General features: G+C 35.6%; 2 protein-coding genes across 2 annotated transcripts; both read left to right on the plus strand.

The window, feature by feature from the left end:
• Positions 1-3,068: 3,068 nt before the first annotated feature.
• Positions 3,069-4,748, plus strand: LOC135071470 (putative nuclease HARBI1). The gene is made up of 5 exons (XM_063965252.1): positions 3,069-3,537; positions 3,608-3,889; positions 4,044-4,431; positions 4,512-4,645; positions 4,735-4,748. Exons 1-4 carry the CDS (start codon positions 3,283-3,285, stop codon positions 4,640-4,642), a joined length of 1,056 nt encoding a protein of 351 aa, XP_063821322.1. The 5' UTR covers positions 3,069-3,282; the 3' UTR covers positions 4,643-4,645; positions 4,735-4,748.
• Positions 4,749-6,788: 2,040 nt separating this feature from the next.
• On the plus strand, positions 6,789-20,651 carry LOC135088586 (titin-like). The gene is made up of 5 exons (XM_063983463.1): positions 6,789-6,961; positions 17,454-18,368; positions 18,451-18,538; positions 19,631-19,823; positions 20,384-20,651. Exons 1-5 carry the CDS (start codon positions 6,941-6,943, stop codon positions 20,541-20,543), a joined length of 1,377 nt encoding a protein of 458 aa, XP_063839533.1. The 5' UTR covers positions 6,789-6,940; the 3' UTR covers positions 20,544-20,651.
• Positions 20,652-21,405: the final 754 nt, after the last annotated feature.

The raw sequence follows: 21,405 nt of genomic DNA on the forward strand, positions 1-21,405 counted from the left end.
GCAACAACGGAGTTGTGAAAATTGGGATGAATACAGGTACAATTTATAAAATATATATAAATATATATATTTTGCGATACCGAGTTATCACAAAGATGACAATACCCGTACAATAAGAACATAGGTACTTGTAGATTATGTTTAATAAACGAATAAAAAATAAGTAATATAACGAAGACTCCTGATCGTAAAGATCTAAATAAAAAAAATAATGGTCTTCTTGGCTGCAATTATTTATCTACCTCATAAATTAGTCACGACATGTCCATGAGCAGTCATTTATCTGTTGATTTTCCTTGTGCAATTTTGTTTTCTGATGATTATGATGATAAAAAAATCTATGATTTTCCAATCCCAATCAAGTCAAGAATCCGATACTTACTGCGAGTAGACAACATCCAAAATATTCGTGACCGATTATTTTTTACTCGACATAAAAAAGGAGGTTCTCAATGTCATCTATACCTATTATGTTTACCCGCGATTATCTCGCGTTTGGCTGAACCGATTTTGATGCAGTTTTTATAAACGGACGTAAATGACGTACCTTGTTCAAACGGATAGGCCGTTGCATTCCGTTGAATTCAATCAAGAATGACACTGTCTAAATTTGTATAAGAATCGACCTCTATCTGAAATGTGCATTGTGCAGCAACGGTTAACAAGAAGTTAGCTTGTGGCCACTGACCTTTCCCTTTAGGACTTGCAATCTAAAAATCTTGTCTTGATTTTATCATAACAGTTCATAGAGTGCTTTAATTCCGGAGTAGATAGGTATAAGATCGAAAGTTAACCATTAATTAACTTTCTTTACACATTTTAATTACATATTTTTATGCATTATTTATTTAAGATGAAAGTCTTAATAGTAGTCTTAGTAGTAAATAGCAGAATTATCTAGTTAACTTATTTTTCCGTTACAAAATCCATACGTATGCACATTTTTTTGAGAATGCGCAGAACCGCTTGCAAAAGGCTATGATTTATTTATTTTATTTATTTATTTAAGTATAACAACATTTCACTGTCAATACAGTAGATCCCATTGCGACAGTGAAGACAATCCTATTACCTACCTATCTAATAAACCATAAACCCCAGTGTTAGGTAATCTTCAAAGTAACAAAATAGGTTTAAATTTAATTGAAGGTCTTCACGGTCAGGTCAGGTTGAAAACTGTTAAGTTTGCGTATCAAATGGTAGAAGATCGTATCAAAATACATACAACTTCCGAGCATTATGCCCTGCGCGTCCTTCGCCCCTGTGGGAACATTTGCTGCCTCAAAGCACCCATATGCAGACGACGGCATATCAAGGTAAACAATGCGACCTTTAAATCACTTGTAACAGAAGCGATTTTGCAACAACATTTTGTAGTCAGATGTGCAGTCGACTGTACTTGACCACAAACGGACTGACCGTTGCCGCGGTCACATTTAACAACCAAGATCTTGATCTATGTAAATAATTATTAAATGTACCTAAGCCTGTAATTTTACGGCTATTGATATGTAGGCAGTCTATTTTATTGCTATAATCTCCGTGTCCTACTCTATTGTTCGTTTGGTTTATAAAATAAACAAAAAATAGCTGAAAAAAAAATTAAAGTTGGTAATTTTGGCAAAAGTCATATTAATTTACCTTTATCAGGTCCTAAAATTTTAAAGTGTAGATAAACAAATAGGTATGGGTGAATAAAGTTAGACACCACCCCGAATCACTGAAGCTCTTTGAACTTAATTCAAATTCTTAATTAAGTTAATTAGTAGGTAAGTAGGTAGACCGAGAAAAAATGTAAAATCCTTACAACAATGAATAATACCTATCATGAAATTCAATGATGAAATTGTGTAGGTTCAACTTGGAGGATAAAGATGATTTTAACATGCCTTTCTGAATTTCTAGCTCAAGGTTAATTAATTAAACGCCATAATAGGATTCTAGTAATTCCTTAAAAACAAATATTGCTAAGACCAAACTTATAATAAAACATCAACAATTAAAAATTTTGGTCAACGCCCGCGTGTCTCACGCTTGACCTCAAGACGGACGACAAAAACTTTCTGCTATTCAACTTGACTGTTATTTATGAATGCAATGTACCTAGGTATCACTTATTTCAACAATGTAACACTTTATTAACAATATCAACAATGCGTAAAAGCACGCGACAAATTAGACGGGACGATTAAACGGGATTTAACTAAATTTTAAGCTAGGATCATAGGATGGGCTTATACTAGTCTACTAAGCTTAAAACTAAGCTGCTGCTTATTCTTACATGGTTATAAATTGGGCTAAGTAATTCCTTTGTGAGCTGAAATATTTCTAACGGAATATTAAGCAAAATTATTATGATTTTAATTTACGATGCACTAGATTTCAAGTTATATAAGGCTGAAAATAACTGTGGTATTTTTTTACCAATTATTAGAAAGAAAGGTCTACTTATTATCAATTGTTAATTAGGTATACTTGTTTCGTACAAAATGATCTATTGGATCTATTAAATACTTACCTATGTACTTACTTACAATTATAGTCCAATAATGGTGCGGTGTCGGACTTGCCGAATCGAAGTCCGAGGAACGCGGATTCGAAACCCGCCGCGGCGCCGCGCCGCGCCGCTGGACTACTTATTTGTTGTGTATGTATATCATGTTGTTTATTATCATAAGGGGTTAAACAGTTTTTATAAATACGAATTACTAATACTCTTATTCATTCTTTAACTAGCTGTGCCCGCGACTTTGTACGCGTGAAAATAGTTTCAATATTTTTTCCCGTTTTTGCAACGTTATTCTTTACTGTTCCGCCCCTATTGGCTGTATGGTGATGTTATAGCTTAAAACCTTCCTCGATAAATGGGCAACACAAAAATATTTTTTCAAATTGGAGCGGTAGGTACTTCCTGAGATTAGCGCGTTCAACTAAACAAACAAATAATCGAAATATTAAATAGTGAAGGTTGATCAACTAGACAAACACTTCGTCGAACAGAAAGAATAGGTACCTACTCGGTCTTATTCATAATCATTTTTCACATTTTATCAAATGCTTATTAGAGGTTTATAAAACGTTTGATAAAAATTGTTATTCATAATCGTCATTTAGCGCTAAAATCCTCTTATAACTGTGTGATAAGTTATCGAGAGCTCGGGCCTTGTTTAAAGCTCTAATAAACCTATTTTAACCTAACTTTTATAAATGTCATTTCATATGAATGTCACTTCGTTGGTTTATTTATTCAAAATATCCTTGCTGTGATCCTTGCTTGTGAAAATGAATGCTATAAATGCAATTGTGCATTTAGCCAATAATGCCGACCCAGCGCGACGTAGAAAGCTCTACCGCCAACGAAGCAACCCATTCGATTTGCGGGACCTAAATTTTAAAATAAAATATAGGTTCAATAAGGACACAGTGCGCACCATCATAGATTTGGTGGAAGATGATCTGGTTCAGAGCGCTAGAGGTGGTGGCACGTGTCCTGAACTGCAAGTTTTAGTGGCCATAAGATGTTGGGGACGTCGTGAGGTAAGCACAAAAAAGTGTTTTATTTTATCCCTTTGTCGTGGCTGCTATAATTATTTTCATACATTTTCAGGTACAAGATGATGCTGGTGACCTCCATGGCCTAAGTCAGCCGACAGTGAGCCGGATATGCGCCAGAGTCGCGCATGCAATCGCGAATAAGGCAAATTCCTTCATCAAAATGCCTATCACTATAGGAGAGCAGGAAAGAATTAGTGCCAAATTTAGAGCAATTAAAAATTTTCCTGGGGTGATAGGAGCCATAGATTGCACCCACATTAAAATTAAAAAAACCGGAGGTGACATGGCCCAGTACTATATTAATAGAAAAGGCTATTATTCCCTGAATGTTCAGGTAAAATATATTTTGATTTTATACAGTTTACAACAGAGAAAGATTTGTTTTAATAATGTCTATAATTTTTACTTTGTATGATCTAAATTTTAGCAACATTCAACACTATATTATTGGATGGATTACCTACAGGATACTGTTTTTTTTATTTTAGGTTGTCTGTGATGCTGACCTCAAAATAATGGATATAGTGGCTAGATGGCGAGGCAGTACACATGACAGTCGAATTTTTATGGAGAGCAATATAAAACAACGATTTGAGGATAGGCAGTTTAGAGGACGCCTTATTGGCGATTCGGGCTACCCTCTTCTGCCATATCTATTTACACCTATTTTAAGGCCTAGTCGTCCAGAAGAAGAAGCATACAATAATGCTCACATCTCAACTAGGAACACTGTTGAAAGGTGTTTTGGGGTGTGGAAGCAGCGGTTCCAATGCCTACTCCATGGCTTACCAGTAAGCCTCCAAAATGGAAAAGCTGTGATCATAGCATTGGCTGTATTACATAATATAGCCATTGATATGAATGACACATTGTTAGGTAAATGTTATCAATTTGACTGTACATAAGGAATACAAATCTTTATGACAAAATGTTGACAAATTCATAATATTTTTCAGAACAACATATGGAGCAGGTCCCTGTAACTCCGCAACTTTCGACGGAGAACAGTGTTCACGACAACCGACCTTCATTGTTGAGGCGTAGGTCGCAGTTGATACTACAAAATTTTATAAATCAACATTTTTGAATGGTACTAAAATACATTTTGATAAATTCCAACGATTTACTTTTATGTAATGTCATTTGAGTTCATGAAAATGTTGTATTTTAATTTTTCAGATACTGTTCCTGGCATCTTAATGAAAATAAAAAGAATATTTGATTGAAAAATACCTGTATTTCAATTTTCAGTCCAATTTGTTACTATCACAAAAACAAAACCTGTAGTTCTCTTTAAAAAAGCAATTATTCTGCAAAAATTCAAAACAAATTACTTTATATCACTAATTTAAGTACAATTAGTTTCAACAAACTTACTTATTAAAAATCACAGTTCAATTCTTTAAAACAAAGAAATTGCTTAAGTATAAACGTTTCTATTCGGAGGTTATCAACCTTCTACATTTAAAACAAAATAACCATAATTTACACTATTATTATAAAGGCGAATGTTTGTGACTAGGCATATGTGTATTTACTTTATATCACTAATTTAAGTACAATTATTAAACTTACTTACTAAAAATCACAGTTCAATTCTTATAAACAAATAAATTGCTAAAACAGATAGATTATATAGTCTCGAATAACATATAGGCATAAATCTTCCAATATGCCTCTAGTAGTACAAGCATGTGTATCTTCTATTTCTTCATCAAGTACCACCAATTCATATTGGATTTCTTCATTATTTATCAATTCCTGATCTTGCGTATTTTGAGTTGATTCCTCCTCTTGAATGTTAATTAATTCACTTTTATTTGAGTCCGAGTCAAATCTGTTAACATCGACTACAAATTCATTGGGCAACCAAGATGCTATATCATCAGCCCTATCGTCAGGCACTGATAATGGTGGACCACCGCCAGTTTTAATTTGAGCCTGCCTAGCAATGGTCTTGTCTTTCTTCGCACTGATTTTTATGAGGCTCCATTGCGATTTTAACTGGGTAATGGAGCGGTTCATACCAGCGCACATTGAATTAAACCTGAAAAAGAAATGACAGGATTTTGAATTACAGGTAAAGGCAAAATTTTATATTGAAGGCAGAAATCAAAAGATGTACCAACGTTGTTTGTAAATCAGCCCAAGCCGCAACCTTCCGTTTATTCGTGTTAGTGTCTGTATTTTTATTTTCGATTGCATTTACTCTTTCTTTCACCAACTCTTTCAGCAAATACTGAAAAGCAAACACTAGGCGTCAAACATAAATAAAACCATGCTACAAAAATTAGTAGGCACTTTATCAGGCTAAAAATAAGTACTACCTTATCTTCCTCCAACCAGTTTTCTGATCGTTGCCTTTTAGGCGGTCTGTTCTCCTTCGTCATGGACATAATTAGTATCCGATGTAACTAGCCGGGTCGTCGTAAGAGCTTATTGCAGAGTACAGGGTAAGAGGTACAGAATCCAGAACATACAATCCCAAGTTTTATAAAAGTTTGATAAAACTTGGGAGTTGATCGAAAAAACCGAAAACTTTATTAAATTTTCGTGCCAAATGTCAATGTCAGTAAGTAAAACGTCACAGCTGCCAATTTTTTGTTTTTTTTTTCTGCGATTTGTCTATGATTTTACATGGTCCATCAAGTTAAATCACCAAAAAAGCTGTTTTCGTTCATTCTTTTTGTATAGTCTGTGGAAAGAAAATATTAAACTCTGTTTTAGCTATCAAAGGTTTATAAACGATTATGAATAACGTTTTTTATCAGAGGTTTATAAGAGTGTTTTAAGCCTATCAAACGTTTTAGCTAATGTAGGTTTTAAACCTATATTAGCATTTTATTATGAATAAGACCGTCAAAATTTCCAATCTAAGTAGGATTTAATTATGACGTGGTGCAATAAATGCAACGCGTAATCAGAACCCCGGGTTAATAGAACAGCCTCTACTTTTGCAGTTTTTACTTTAGAATTGGGCAAGTGTCTCAAGATTTGACTAATCAGCCAGAAAACTGTTTTTTACGCATGATACTTTGCAATGTAAAAACTTAATTAGTCAAAATTGTGATAATTTCATGCATGGATGCTTACAGAAATTATGATGGGGGCGCTATTTAGATTATCTAACGTGTAAAACAAAACAAACGTAGCGAGTATTGAATCTATATGCTGTTGGTGAATTGCGATGTTATATAAAATGTTAGCATAACGGCCGACCGCTGCCATTATTATGAACGGTGAGCGCGAGCGCATTGCAGTTCTGGGCGGGAAGCTGCGGCGACATCTTTTGAAGCTTTAAAAAATATTAATAATATTTGTGAAGTGTTTTTAAATTAATTAAACCTAAGAGATAGTGCTCTAAAATTCAAGAAAAGGATCCAATATGAAGCTGCACTTACTGATGGTAAGTAAAGTTTGTTTAAATAATAATGAGTACCTTACCTAGGTACCTAATGTTATTTGAAGCCATAACTTTTTTAAATCTCAAATTAGTATCCATCATAGTCCGTCCGTAGGAAGTGTTTAAAATAAAAACTAGTTTAAATCAATTAATTACAGCATAAAGTTTTAGCAAAGCACGGAAACCAACATGCAATTAAGTGCGTTGACTATTATGTATGGTTGGTTACGTTCTATAATTGTTATTACCATTATTATGCTTAATTCCTAATAAGTTATTTCTGATTTAACGAATACTTAGTGATCAAGATATTTGTACATATTTTTATGTGTAATTTACAATTTTCTCCAAGAAGTAGTTATACCTACTGTTGTTAGACATTTACCTATAATAATATATTACTTAAAGTTAATATTGTTTTAATTAAAAATAGGTAAAACTTAAAAACACCAAGCAAAAGTTTTGTTATAGCTACGTGGAACTCAAGGGCATTTCTAGAATTTTACTTTCATTTAATTTATTTGGTCATACTTTATTAGTTTCACTTTCGTCCGATTACAATATTACTTGGTGCATAGCTAAGAAGCCATTAAAAGTATAATAGCCTGTTTAAGTGCGGAATGGTCCCTTTTATAGACCTACAGCTTTAACTATCTACCCCGAACCTTTGTCCAGGCTATTGGCCGAAATTTATTTAGGGTCAGCCCTCTAAGTAATCCTGCTCCACATTGAGCTACGAAAGTGATTTGTCTTTTTATCCGTACCTACCTACTTGTAGATAGCTCTCTCTGTTTCGTCTCATCGGTCTCATATTAGTATTTTTCCTATTTTTGAGGTAGCGAGCTTTTCGCGCTCACTTATTGCAATGTGAAGCTGCAGGTACTTACTATCTAAGTACTTATCTATCAGCTACAGTCTTACCGGAAAAAAACCTATTGTTCACTAACATCCATGTGTTTAAATGGCCAAAACTTATCAACATACATTTCGCACGTTCATAATCAAACTGTCACTATACAAAAAAGTCGATTTTTCAGGAAAAGCATTTGAAATGCTCAAATTTTAAAACCTTTGCAAAATGAGCAAAATGCTATTAAATGTTTTGTTTTTTGTTAAATACCAGTAGTGGCTTGTTTGGCTTTTACGGAAATATAATTATCTTTCAAATTATCATAATGGTTTATTTAATATTTAATTTTTTCCCTAAAAATAGTGTCACTTTTCCACTAAAATTGAGACAGTGACAGTTTTCAATTAAAAACATGTTAATGTTGTATTATTAATTCCGGTAGAAATGTCACTATTTTCATATAAATTTGACGATGAAAATTTCAAAATGATTATTATTAAATAAAACTAACATAGAAAAATCAGTAATTTTAATGAACTTAAAACTTAATAATTTGGATTAAGTGGTACCAATGGTAACAGTAATAAATGTAAATTTCTAGATCAGAAATAAATACGTTACACACATGAAATTACTATAAAATTACATCACATAAATCAACTTCTTAGAAAATAAGGTACTCTCTTGTTCAGGCAGCCTTTAAACAACAAGAACTTGATGACCTCGATGAACTTGACGAACTAGATAGTGATTTTTGATTTTTCATGGGAAAAAGGCTCAGAGAAGTAGGTTTAAATTCTGGATCATTATCCAGCAGCCATTACCTCTGCGAGCTATGTGCCCCGCCCACTGCCACTTGATTTTAGTGATTCTGCGGGCTATGTCGGTCACTTTGGTTCTCCTGTGGATCTCCTCATTTCTGATTCAATCATGTAGGGAAACTAACTGAGCATCGCACGCTTCTTTTGCACCTTTTGGGTGACCTCTCAGATTCATAAAATATCACTGGCAACATACATGATCAAACTTTTGTCTTGAGGCACTGCGGTATTTCGGACGTGAGAATATCACGAAGCTTCCCGAACGCTGCCCAGCCGAGTTGGATTGACGATTGACCTCTTTCTCGAAGTTGGACCTACGTAACTGGACTGTTTGTCCCAGGTCAACAAACTTTCGAGTGTAGAGTCTCCAGACAAGTGGATACTACATGGACATTTGACACGTTTTTTGTCTTGTCCATATTCATTTTCATACTCATTCATCAGGCCCACTTGTTGAGAGGCTCTACTTAGGCCATCGAGCATTATGCCTAGATCTTCCACAGTCTCAGCCATGATTACGACATCGTCCGCAAATCGAAGGTGGATTATGTACTCGTTGATATTTATGCTGAATTCGCTCCAGTTCAGAAGCTTGAAAACATCTTCCAGGGCGGTGTTGAACAGTATCGGAGATATGACATCTCCCTGTCTCACCCCTTGCTGCAACTGGATGAGTTTCGAGTCCTAATCCTGGAGACGAACCGACATTGTGGCGTTTTCGTACAAGCCTGTCAACACTTCGATGTATCTATAGTCAATTTGGCACCGTTGGAGAGACTGTAGCACTGCTCAGATCTCGATCGAATCCAAGGCTTTTTCATAGTCCACAAACGCTAGACAAAGTAGTAATTACCTTGATAATTTCTTTGATTTTACTAGTGTTTGGATTGCCTGGTGGCATTTTTGTTAGATAAAATTATAACTACTCTACGAAGTGATGAACAATCTTTTTAAAAATGTAAGAGAAATATTGTCACTTTTTGTTTTAAGGCGTTTTTCGTATTACTTTATTGTGACTTATCTTATGGTTTTGGAGTAAAAGCGTCTTTATGCTAAAAATGACGTTTTTCAACATAGAGTTTACATAACTATCACGGCGTGCCCGTCCAGATCCCGTCACTACTAAAAACGTGTCACTGTTACTCACAACAAATGCCGGTTTTCCCATTAAACTCCATAACGACACTAGTGATAGGGCAGGTGACCCGGTTTTGGCCATTTTAAGAATTTTTTAGACTTTGAGGCTATATCATTTTACAGTTTTTGTTATCACGGACTTATTTCTTGTAAAAAGTGATTAAATATATTTAGATCTAGCCTAAGGATACATTTTTTTTCATAATGATTCAATGGAAAAATAATCCTGTAGAAAAGAAAAAGAAATGGGAATTTGTGCCATTTTTGGCCAGCTTTACCCCATTTCTGGCCACAGTCATGTGCCAGTTCTGGCCATCAAAATTCATCAAAAAAAAAACAAAAACTACTCGACGGATTTTAACGAAACTTGGTACAATTATTTTTCATACTCCTGGGCAGGTTATAGTATACTTAGGAATTCCCACAGGAACAGGAATTAGCGGGAAAATCCTTTTGTATGAAAAATCTAAACTGCTTAAGTTAGACGCTTGAAATTTGGCATGTAGGTACCTTAGTAAACTTGAAGCTTAGTTACAACAAGGAATTCCCGAAATTCCCACGGGAACGGGAATTAGCGGGAAAATCCTTTTGTATGAAAAATCTAAACTGCTTAAGTTAGACGCTTGAAATTTGGTATGTAGGTACCTTAGTAAACTTAGAGCTTAGTTACTAGGAATTCCCGAAATTCCCACGGGAACGGGAATTAGCGGGAAAATCCTTTTGTATGAAAAATCTAAACCGCTTAAGTTAGACGCTTGAAATTTTGCATGCAGGTACCTTAGTAAACTTAAAGCTTAGTTACAACAGGATATTGCAAAATTCCCACGGGAACGGGAGTTAGCGGGAAAAAACATTTGTACGAAAAAATCTAAACCGCGTAAGATAGATGAAGGGGGTAAAACGGGATCCACGCGTACGAAGTCGTGGGCGGCCGCTAGTATGAAATATAATATCTCAGCTTGAATTGAAATCAACATTAACCTATAGTATAAGTTTATGCGGTTAGTACTGGAACAATTTTCTTTTCACAACACCGATTTTTTTAGTATTTGGTTTCGATGGAGGCATTATAATCGTAACTCTGAAAATTAATCGATTACTTATATCAAAATAGCTAAGTAATTAAATTGAAAAATCACGATAAAAACTAAATGGCCAAAAGTGGGGTTCTTCGTGCACCACTTTTGGCCATTCATGTGGCCAAAGATGGGAAAATTCATTCATTCTGGCTCCATTAGTGGCCACCTCTCATAAACCCCTTAATAAACAAATAGCGATAAAATATCATTAGTACCACTTAGACAGTGTATTCTTTATTAAGGATTAACATAAACATTTAAAAAAATAAGAAGGATTTAGAAAATAATGATTGTTTACTCACCCGCTCGCCTTAGCCTTTTTGCTAAGACTTAAAACAATTAACGCTTTTCAAAAAATAATGACTTGTTGGATTGAAGTGAAGCTTGACACATCAAAGCTGTTAACGCTATCAGTGTTGCTAATATTAGATATTTTTATTCCCGTAAACCATAGAGTAATATATTAGTCTTTGCCTTAGTTATAACGATTTGAAGTTCTAAATGGCCACAAAGGGGTCGGTGGCCACAACCGGGTCACTTGCCCTATCTGCCGAACTATTTGAGCTTTAAGCGTGGGATTTTTACAGCATGCACTTTTCGCGGAGCGCTGATAGATGGCGTTGTTAACTCAATTTCTCCCAATTTCGTATAGTGACGGTTTGATTATGAACGTGCGATTTATTGATCATTGTTTTTTCTTTTACACGCATCTTTATTTACATTCGGACAATTTCGAAAAACACAAAATTAAATGTTATCTAGGAAATATGTAGTTTCATCCAGTCATCGTATGGAAATGTAGAGACATAAACGCGTAAGAGAATCGTTTAACCAATGGATTTCTCTGCTGGCTAAGGTCAATTTTAAAATAATATTTTTCGTTCAATTTTTGTTTTGTTCGCATCTAGGCGTGCTGGGAGCGTCTCTTACAAAAGTTAATTTATAATTTATATTTATCAGCACTATGTCTAGAACTCTAGACTTTTTGTTTGTTGTTTACCTACCATTAATATTTATTTATAAGCGTTGTCTTTTCAACTTCCAAAACTAATTTAACTTTTCACCCACGTACTAAAATTAGTCAAACCGTTTAGGCTACGGGAGGTCAAAATCTCAAAGACAAATCTCAGTAAATAACATTTTAAGCTACAAAACATTGTCTCCTTCCTTCCAACTAAGTCCAATAGCGCGGAACCAAGTAGTCCTTTCCAGTTTCACAGCATTCGCTGCCGCAACCAAAATTAAACCGAAACCCAATTTAGGCCAAATTATCGGTCACTAGTCCCAATAACGACCTTGCCAGAAATCTTCCAGCTAGGGACCACTTGGATTTAGAAAGTACACTATCGAGGCCCGATAGTGCGAGATTAAGCGATATTTACTGCAGAAAGGGCTTTACATTGCGAGGGCAATGCCGTTGTTTACCTCCGGCCATTTCGGAACAGGCTCGGGGACATAATGGACTATTAGGCCAGTGCGATATATTTAACAAACAACACCCTGTGGATTGCGGCGGGTACAAACCGTAGGCCAGTTGTACCTGTGCGTAAATTATAATTGTGGGGAACTTTCGCGGTCTTTAGGTCACGTTTTATGGCGTGAAATATGACACTTGTTTCTTTAAAACTTTTGAATTTAATGCAATTCATAAAATATAGTAAGATATTTATGTATTTTAGTGATTTTAGTATTTAATCAACATCAATATCGGGCAATTCAAAAATAAAAACGAAATGTGTTTTATTAGTAAGAGACCGAGAAGTGGGATTAGTCCGAAGAAAACATTATCTCGTGAAATAACATCCTGTAGGCTATTTTAGTAACTAACTTGAAAAGAGAACAGATCTTTTAGGTAATTTCCATGCGTGGGCTAAACAAGCTTTGTAGCGTTTGTGTAACGCTATTCAAACTATCCGAGAATTACACTTCCATTACAATGACAAAGGTTTCTATTTGCAAACTAATTGAATAAATCATTCGTGACTTAAACTCGTGTAACTTTAAATTACAAACCGAATGGTGTTGCCCGCGATTCGGTAACTAAGTTATTTCAAAAACTGGGGCGGTGTGTCTCCAATCTTTGAGTAACTACCTAACTAAGTAGGTAACTACAGGAGTCATTTTGCTATTGACTTTAGTAAGTTAACTCGTAATTATCCTCCCACGTGCCGTTAAACCAGACACAATAGAAAAACTGTTGTTTGGTGACTTGCGAATAAGTTAGAAATTAATACAATTAGGCCAGTTAAATTAACTAAATATTCTATTATATTACGATCCGATCTTTAAAATTGTTTGACGATGTAAGAATTGCAGATCCCTAAGTAACTCCCTAATTACTCACATTATCTACACGCATTCAACACTTTTTGTGGGAATTCTCCATGTAGGAAGTAATTAAGATAATTTAAGTTATGTCATGGTAAAAAATCGAAAAAACCATTTTAATTTGAATTTTTATCTAAAATCTTGACGCGTAGGTATTCAAACTACCTTCCTTCCTATATCCGAAATATTTCACGCGAAGAAGGGAAACCTTGAAAAAGGTGTTTTGTCGTGTCGTTTCATCCATTTTTGAGCTTTCCGTTTTTGCATTCCACATCTTATTTATAGAGCCTAAAGTGGCGCCAGACATAAATATGCATGAGAAAGTAGCCTATCTTTAACCGAGTAAACGCGATCTGTGTAGGTAGGATCGCTTGCCTATCTGACCACCTCGAGATCTAGACTTTCTAGGTAGTTCTAGAAAGTCCGCGCCATCCGCTCCATTAGCCCTGACCACAATACGCCAGTTAAACAACTATTGTTGGACAAATTGTGGTGTTGACGCTTGTTATTGCATGCCAATTAAAAATATTTAAGAGGAAAAAATATCTTTGTAAAATTAATAATTAATGTACTTGCTTGTTTGCCCATGTTATTGTTTTCAGGAAGCAGTGCTTTTTAGGGTTCCGTACCTCAAAAGGAAAAAACGGAACCCTTATAGGATCACTTTGTTGTCCGTCTGTCTGTCTGTCAAGACCCTTTATCTCAAGAACGCGTGGACGTATCAAGCTGAAATTCACATGAAATACTCAGGTCTATTGTCCCTTTAAGCTGTGAAAATATCAAACTTCTAAGCCAAGCCAATCAAAAGATACAGCCGATTATGTCGATATTTTCAACAAATTGTCGACACTCGCAAAGGAATCAAAACCTAGAGGATACTTCCCGTAAACTCAGAATCTTGAAATTTGGCATGAAGCATTGTCATATAATGCAAATATAGGAAAAATTGCGAAATTCACATTTTTTTAGTTATATAATATAAAAAAAATATTTTAATAAAATGAAACTTACTTCTCATTATTTCTCACGAACGAATAAAGGTATCAAATTGAAATTTATACCAAATACCTAGGTCTATTGTCCCTTTAAGCAGTGAAAAAATCAAACTTCTAAGTTAACGCGATCAAAAGATACAGCAGTTTATACCGACACCTTAGACGAATTTCCGTCACACGTTAGGGAATCAAAACCTACAAGGTAGTACTTCCCGTGAACTCAGAATCTTGAATTTCGGCACGAAGCAACGTTATATAGTACAGATAAAGGAAAAATTGCGAAAATGATAAATTTGAAGTTACATAAAATATTAAAATATTATTTTTGCTTACATAACGTAAAATATTTTTTTAATAATTATAAACTTACTACCTACCTACCTACCCTTTTTCACATGAACGCCTAGAGATATTAAAGTTGAAATTCATATCAAACACTTCTTAAATCTAATTGCCTCTAAACTGTGAAAATCAATGTGATACAATTCACACCTTTTTCAGTCACCATTTACAGATTTGGTTCAAATTTAAGACATAATTAGTTATTTTCAATCAGATTTCTGAATAATGACTATAAAATGTTCTAAATAAATGACTTTAATAAAAGAACTTTTACAAGGTACTGGCCTCCAAAAAATGCCCCTATAACCGGTGGTTTTTATTACTTTGTATTATTCTCTATCATATTACCTTCGTAAAACCAAAAATCGCATGTCTCTATCCCTATCACAACGTTTGCAATGATCGTTTGAACTAAGCCTCTCCGGGCGCGCCATTCAACGCTTCGTTAACAACGAAACTGAAAATGGCTCTAGATTTGTAATTTTGATAAAGACAAGTTAGATTTCAAATAAAAACAAAAGATTTCGAAGTAAAATAAGCATTTTAGTTAAAATTAAAATTGTCTCTACCTGTAGCGGAGAATAATGTTGTGGCAGGCTTTTGTTCAAACGATCATAGCAAATGTTGTGATAGGGATAGAGACATGCGATTTTTGGTTTTACAAAGATAATACGATAGAGAATAATACAAAGTAATAAAAACCACCTATTATAGGGGCATTTTTTGGAGAAATTTATCAAATAACCAAAAAAACTCGAATTTAAAAGCAGATTTTTTTATCAAAAAGTATCATTTTTTATTATTTGTTGGCCTTTTTTGTGTATTTTATGTATTTTTTTATTATTGCCTTTTATAATAAAAACAATAATAATGCTAAATTTTATTGTTTTTATTTTATCAGGATATACTGCTTAGTTTAAAAGTTATTACGTTTTCTTTACAATAAGTAATTGGAAGAAAAAAAATTATATAAAAAATTAAAATAAAATCTCAAAAATTTTTTTACCTCTTTTTTGTCGATAAAAATAGGTCTAGTTTCATCTATTTTCATATGTACACTTTAACGTGACTCACACTGTATATGATGTGCATTAGTTACGCATTACCATGTAATTGGTTTGAACGATATCTAGTAAGTATTTTGATTTAATACGTCATAAATTGTAAACCGCTACGTTTGTACGGCGGAACCCTCGGTGTGCGAGTCCGACTCGCACTTGGCTGGTTTTTTTTTAAATTTATTTAACATTTTTAATAGTTATAGTCTCTGCCTCATTAGATTTTCATCATCATCCTCTTCACGAAACATTACTTTATTGGCGTGCATGGTAGGTAGTAGGTAAAATTATATGATCCGCAATTTTATAGGAAGCTTGCATGCATACATGCACGGTTCACATTCACCCTTTTCTTCCTACCTAATTATCTCTAGATAACGATTTCCCGATAACATAAGCAGCAAAAGTAAACCACTTTAACAGAGTTCAACCAGTTTGTGCGAGGCGATCTATAAATGACATCGTTCGATTAACTCCATTAAACCAGATTCTGTTAAGTTCCGGGCCCGTATCCAATGCGAGTTGGGGAAAGTGAAAATTTTCACTGAAAGTAAACCATTTCTACTATCAATAACATTATCTGGACCAATACAATAGATAGCACTATTTGTTAAATTAGAAAGTACCTACAAAGGAATCTAGTTCTACCTACTGAGGGATTTTTAATTTATGTGCCTAACTGACTAAGCGAATTAGGTCTTTGCGAATTTACACAAATTGACTTTTGCGACCTTGCTATAGCTACATCCAATATTATTATTTCAGTGACAACCATGATAGAAATCGAGATTCAGGATTGATTCTTGAAATAACTTACCTCAATCTATTCGTCAGGGGCTACTTTTGTCACTCCTTATAAAACTTCCAACCTTCGTGTGAGATTAAGTCTCAAGTCTGCAAGGCAGAATAATCATTTTATCTGGGTTTTCTTAAAAATGCCAACACCACAAATCCTTTACCTTCCGTATCCTAACTCAATTTCCGATTACCTCACGGCCAGTGCTCTATAAACGCTGTCACAATACATACGTCTCCCACATACGGTCAACAACTCATGTTCTTCAGACCTTGAAATTGCAGATCCTAATGTTTTGTTAAGCCCATGGCAGGTAAACTTCGGTCAAGTTTATTTATAGCTTGCATCATCGACCAGAAAAAAAGATAGCTTCCGTACACGGTCCATTTCTCGCGTTCGTGATCAGACCTTTTTTTCTTATAGTTTAGTGAAGCAGTGGGTGGGCAACTGGCTCTAGGATGTTGCACAACATTACGTTACATATCGGAGATTTTTCCTACAATTCCTGTCGATTCTTATGTCACAGCGGATCGTTTCCTGGTAGCGCTATGTTAGGAAGGTGTTCGATTTCCCGTCATGCTTTAAGTAGTTACAACGTTTAAGTACGAGTGAAAAATGGAGCTATTACATATAACACAAACAAGATGCTCCCATTTAATTATTTAAATTATGTACATACGACAGGATATCAACTAATTTTCAGATGATTGTTTAACCACCTGCCCTTCATAGGCACCTCTTTCGATACCAAAGAATTAAAAAGTTAAGGAAAATTGGCCTTCATTAATAAAAGGTTCATACTTTAAGATCTCGGTACTAAGCTAAGTAGGTAATGACCTACTGCTCAATGTCGGGTGTTTTATTGCTTGTAAACATCTAAGTGACTTTTCTTCGCGTTGTGTTGTTGTGACACAGTTACTGTGATTGAAGATTACGTGATGTGCTCCAATAGAGGCTATCAACTTTTTACCGATCGCTCTTTTATTTTAGGCTGACATTCGGGTCAATTAGGTTTTATATTTTTATTAAAGGCTTGAAACGATTCAATTTAAACTGTTGTAATTGCTACAAAAACTTTGTTTATTTCAGATATTGCCGCTAATTCTGTCTACAGTTGCGATTAAAGTTCCTGTAGATAAAAAACAAGATGAATCGGAGGATGATACTGAAGTAAAGACAGATGATACTCAGAATAAGCCGATATACTATACCTCAGATGAAGGCGTCGATAGCTATTTGATTCCTCCGAATCCTCACACACAAGAAGAAGTATTACCTGATTCAATTGTGACGCCAGCGACTTATCTATTACCACCGTCCGCTGATAAACAAGCAGGGTATTACTACGCGCCTACGGAGTCTGAAGAGCAATCCGATTGGTACCCAATAGCTCAACAGACAGTACCGCAGGATCAACCGGTCAAATTGCTCCCACCGAAACTGCAAAGCGCTGCAATCCCTATATTCCTTTCCAACGCCAATGATTCCATACCATTCAAAGTTATACAAAACCCGAGGTCTGGAAAAGTGCTCACAGACAGATTTGTTGTACCCATACCGTCTGTGAAACTTGAACCTCCCGCAGAAGACGCGCCAAATGTGTACACGGTACAAACTCCCTCTGAAGAGCTGGAGTTGCCAGCAGAAGAAATAGATCACCAGTATGACATTCCAAAACTATCTGCAAACAAAGGCGAACATTACTTGGACCACCAACAACCCATTGCTCCTCATCTCTTACCACCAAAACAATTTATCCGTAAATACAAAAAACTAACAAAAATCTACCCAAAGAAGTACGAAGGAAGTTTCAAGCCTGTGCCGATACCTATAGCTCAGTTTGCTGACGAGGCACTTTCAGAGGTCCCTAGAGCAAAACCTGCAAAGTATTTCAAGCCTTTACCAAGCATAGATGGTGTAAATTTGACGCCAATTGATGAGAAGAGGATATACCAGTACGAGCTTGCTCAACAAAAACAAAAATTGAAAGCTGAAGGATCACAGGTAAGCAGTAATGAAAATTCAAAGTATTCTAACATTTAAGAATACAGAATACAAAAGATACTAATATAAAATGATGTTACAGGAACAACAAGACGAATCAGCAGAGAAATACGTGCCCGTACCACCGACAGAACAAGACGCTTCGGAATCTCACTACAGATACCCTGGACGTATGTAAAGTAACCTTAATATTATGCAAATTAATATCAAAGTTATCAAACTTTACAACAAACGTTATGGTAGATATGGAAATTATATTTCAGCACTTATTTAAATTATAAGAGCGATGTAAGTTACATGAAAATTAGATCGAAAATTGTGATTATTATGAAACATTTATTTACACAGTATGTAGTGTGAAAAAGAAATCTACCTTTACAAACTGACCCAGATTTAATAACAATGCGTATGATTAACCAAATTTATTACGCAAGTAAATAAATAATTTGTATGTTTCTTACCCTACTTTCCCGCGGAAGTGAGATTTAATATTGATATTGCCAAACAATAGCATGAACCATTACGATCATAATATAAAAATAAATTACACTTAGTTCATTTTCAATACAAATTTATTACTGTTGATGTAACTACAAAGCAGCAAAGAGCGGGGGGGTCAATAGCCGAAGTGGGGTTTATGTGGCCACTCTGTTCATTTTTCGAGTCCTACATAAGAGTGTCTATGTGAAAAAGGCAACAGTGGGCTGAGTGTGAGTTTACATCAAACGCGCTCACTAGTTTAAAAAATGTATGAAAATTAGTTTTTGAACGTTTCATAATTTTTTGACTTGATGTAGACTCACACTGGGCCCTCAGAGCAGCCTTTGAGAGCTATAGGTACATTTATTGTGGAAGCATCACCGACTTATCGATTCTGGCAAACTTGGCTGGTAGGGTCCAAAAGATAAGGAGACATTAAAATTTAAAGCGCGTTTATTTTAATTATTTTTGTTAAAACTGAATTTCTTGGCCAACGAATCAGTTTGGCCATTCAGCGTGGAAATGCAGCCAGCATTCTGGGCACTAAGTATGTCGCGTTATTTGGACAGCGATTTGGGACATATTTTTTTATTTGTAAATATTTAGTCTATGTAGGTTCATTATTTGTATTATTTATTAATTTTTAGAGTGATTGTGACTGGCAGAACAAAACTGAATAATTATTTTTGCTTACATTTGAAGAGGGTTCTGTTTCTGTAGTGGAGAGGTGGAGAGTAAATGATCCGACTTGACAATGAATTCCACCGCCATCCAATTTCCAGACAACGTATATCCAGTGCCATTGAGGCCGGTGCCCGCGGCGGCGCCGGCGCCGATTCGTGTTGCACCGACCGCGGCTCCACCCCCGCAGAACCATGCGCAAGCGCCGCCAGCACCTGACGACCGTACTGAGTTCCGCATGCATGGGATGAAGGGACCGCACAGCTACCAGTTTGGATACGACACTGGCAAAGGGTACGCCAAACCAATATTAAACTTACTGGAATCTTTTTTCATTACTCTATAAATTATAGCTGTTCATTGGTTGTTATCATGGAGTGGTTTGTGGATATAGAATCCATAAAACATTAACAGAGAAGTTCAGGGAACATAAATCATGCCTCTAAAAGTCGGCGGAATTTCTGCATAGAGAAAGCTAGGTATTCTATGTATGGGTATATTTAAAAAAATATTCATTTCCGTTGTGTAAAGTATATTTTTGTTTTGTTATAAGGAAATAATGTAATATGGATTTTAGGACAGTGCTCACTTTTTAATTTTTCGTCAATTTGTCTCTAATGCTTCAACCACACCAAACGCGTGCAGATCGCCACGCCATCGCCGGTGCGATCACGACGCGATCAAAGGCCAATGACAGGTCGTGTGAACTATCATAGGTCGCGCCGGCGATAGCGATCTGCACGCGTTGGTGTGGTTGAAGCTTTAGTAGTTAATGGCGCCCAACGTGGTATTTTTTCTACAACATGTGGCACAGCAATACTTATAAATATAACTTAATCTTATGTTTTTAACAGCAAAAACCGCCAGTTCCGTTACGAGGAGCGAGACAACGACGGCCTCGTCCGCGGCCACTACGGCTACATGGACAAGCACGGCAAGCTGCGAGTCGTGAACTACAGGGCGCACCCCGAACACGGCTTCCAGGCCGACACGCAGGAGGAGAACAAGGAGTGAACGAGTCACGGCTAGGATGCGCGCCGTGATAAAATCTGATCGATGTTTTAAACGATAAATCGATAAAATGGCTTGCATCCTACGCCTACAGAAATAGACACAGCTAGAGATGCGCCCTTGAGTATCAGATAAGAGAAGGAAAACTTATTTAATGGCCACCGTAATGTAAACTTTAGATAACGCGACAAAAATTATGTAAAACATAAGTTAGACCACTCCAAGATGGCATTTATTGTTTTTTCTGCTTTGTTGGTATTACTGATAGGTATACCCTGTTGATCTATGAAATAAACATGTCCATACAAAAATTTGATGTATCGAGAGGTATAAGAGCTTAAAGTCGCCCGAACAAGCGCGACCGCTGACGGTCTTATGATCCTTTACGGAAAATCGGCATTAGACCGGTGCGACCCGTCGGTCTTTTGATACTCAAGGGGCAATTGATAGGCTATCAATGTATTGTAAGCGCAAACAATTTATACTGATAACTTCCAATATTGTCGATGGCATTGAGACACTTCAGTCGTTACGCTATCGGTATTAGCAATAGTTCTACTAATGTCCTAACTGATTTTAGGAGGTCAATATCGATATCGAAATAGCCCGAATGTTATTATCGCGACATCAATAAAGGAACAAATGAGCTTCTGTAGTAATCAATAAGTAACGTCGATGGTTCTGGAATTTTACTATGTTACTTCTACTGCAGCTGAGGTACTATATAAAATATTTAATGGTGTTTTACTTTATAGGCCGTGTACTTTAGACTTTAGGTAGGCAGACTTTTGTACATATTAGGTAAGGTAGAATAAGATTCCTGTAAATAAAAATACACTACTTCCCTTACCAACACTTAATTTCA

The sequence above is a fragment of the Ostrinia nubilalis genome, chromosome 4 (genome assembly GCF_963855985.1).
Source record: "Ostrinia nubilalis chromosome 4, ilOstNubi1.1, whole genome shotgun sequence".
Taxonomy (NCBI): domain Eukaryota; kingdom Metazoa; phylum Arthropoda; class Insecta; order Lepidoptera; family Crambidae; genus Ostrinia; species Ostrinia nubilalis.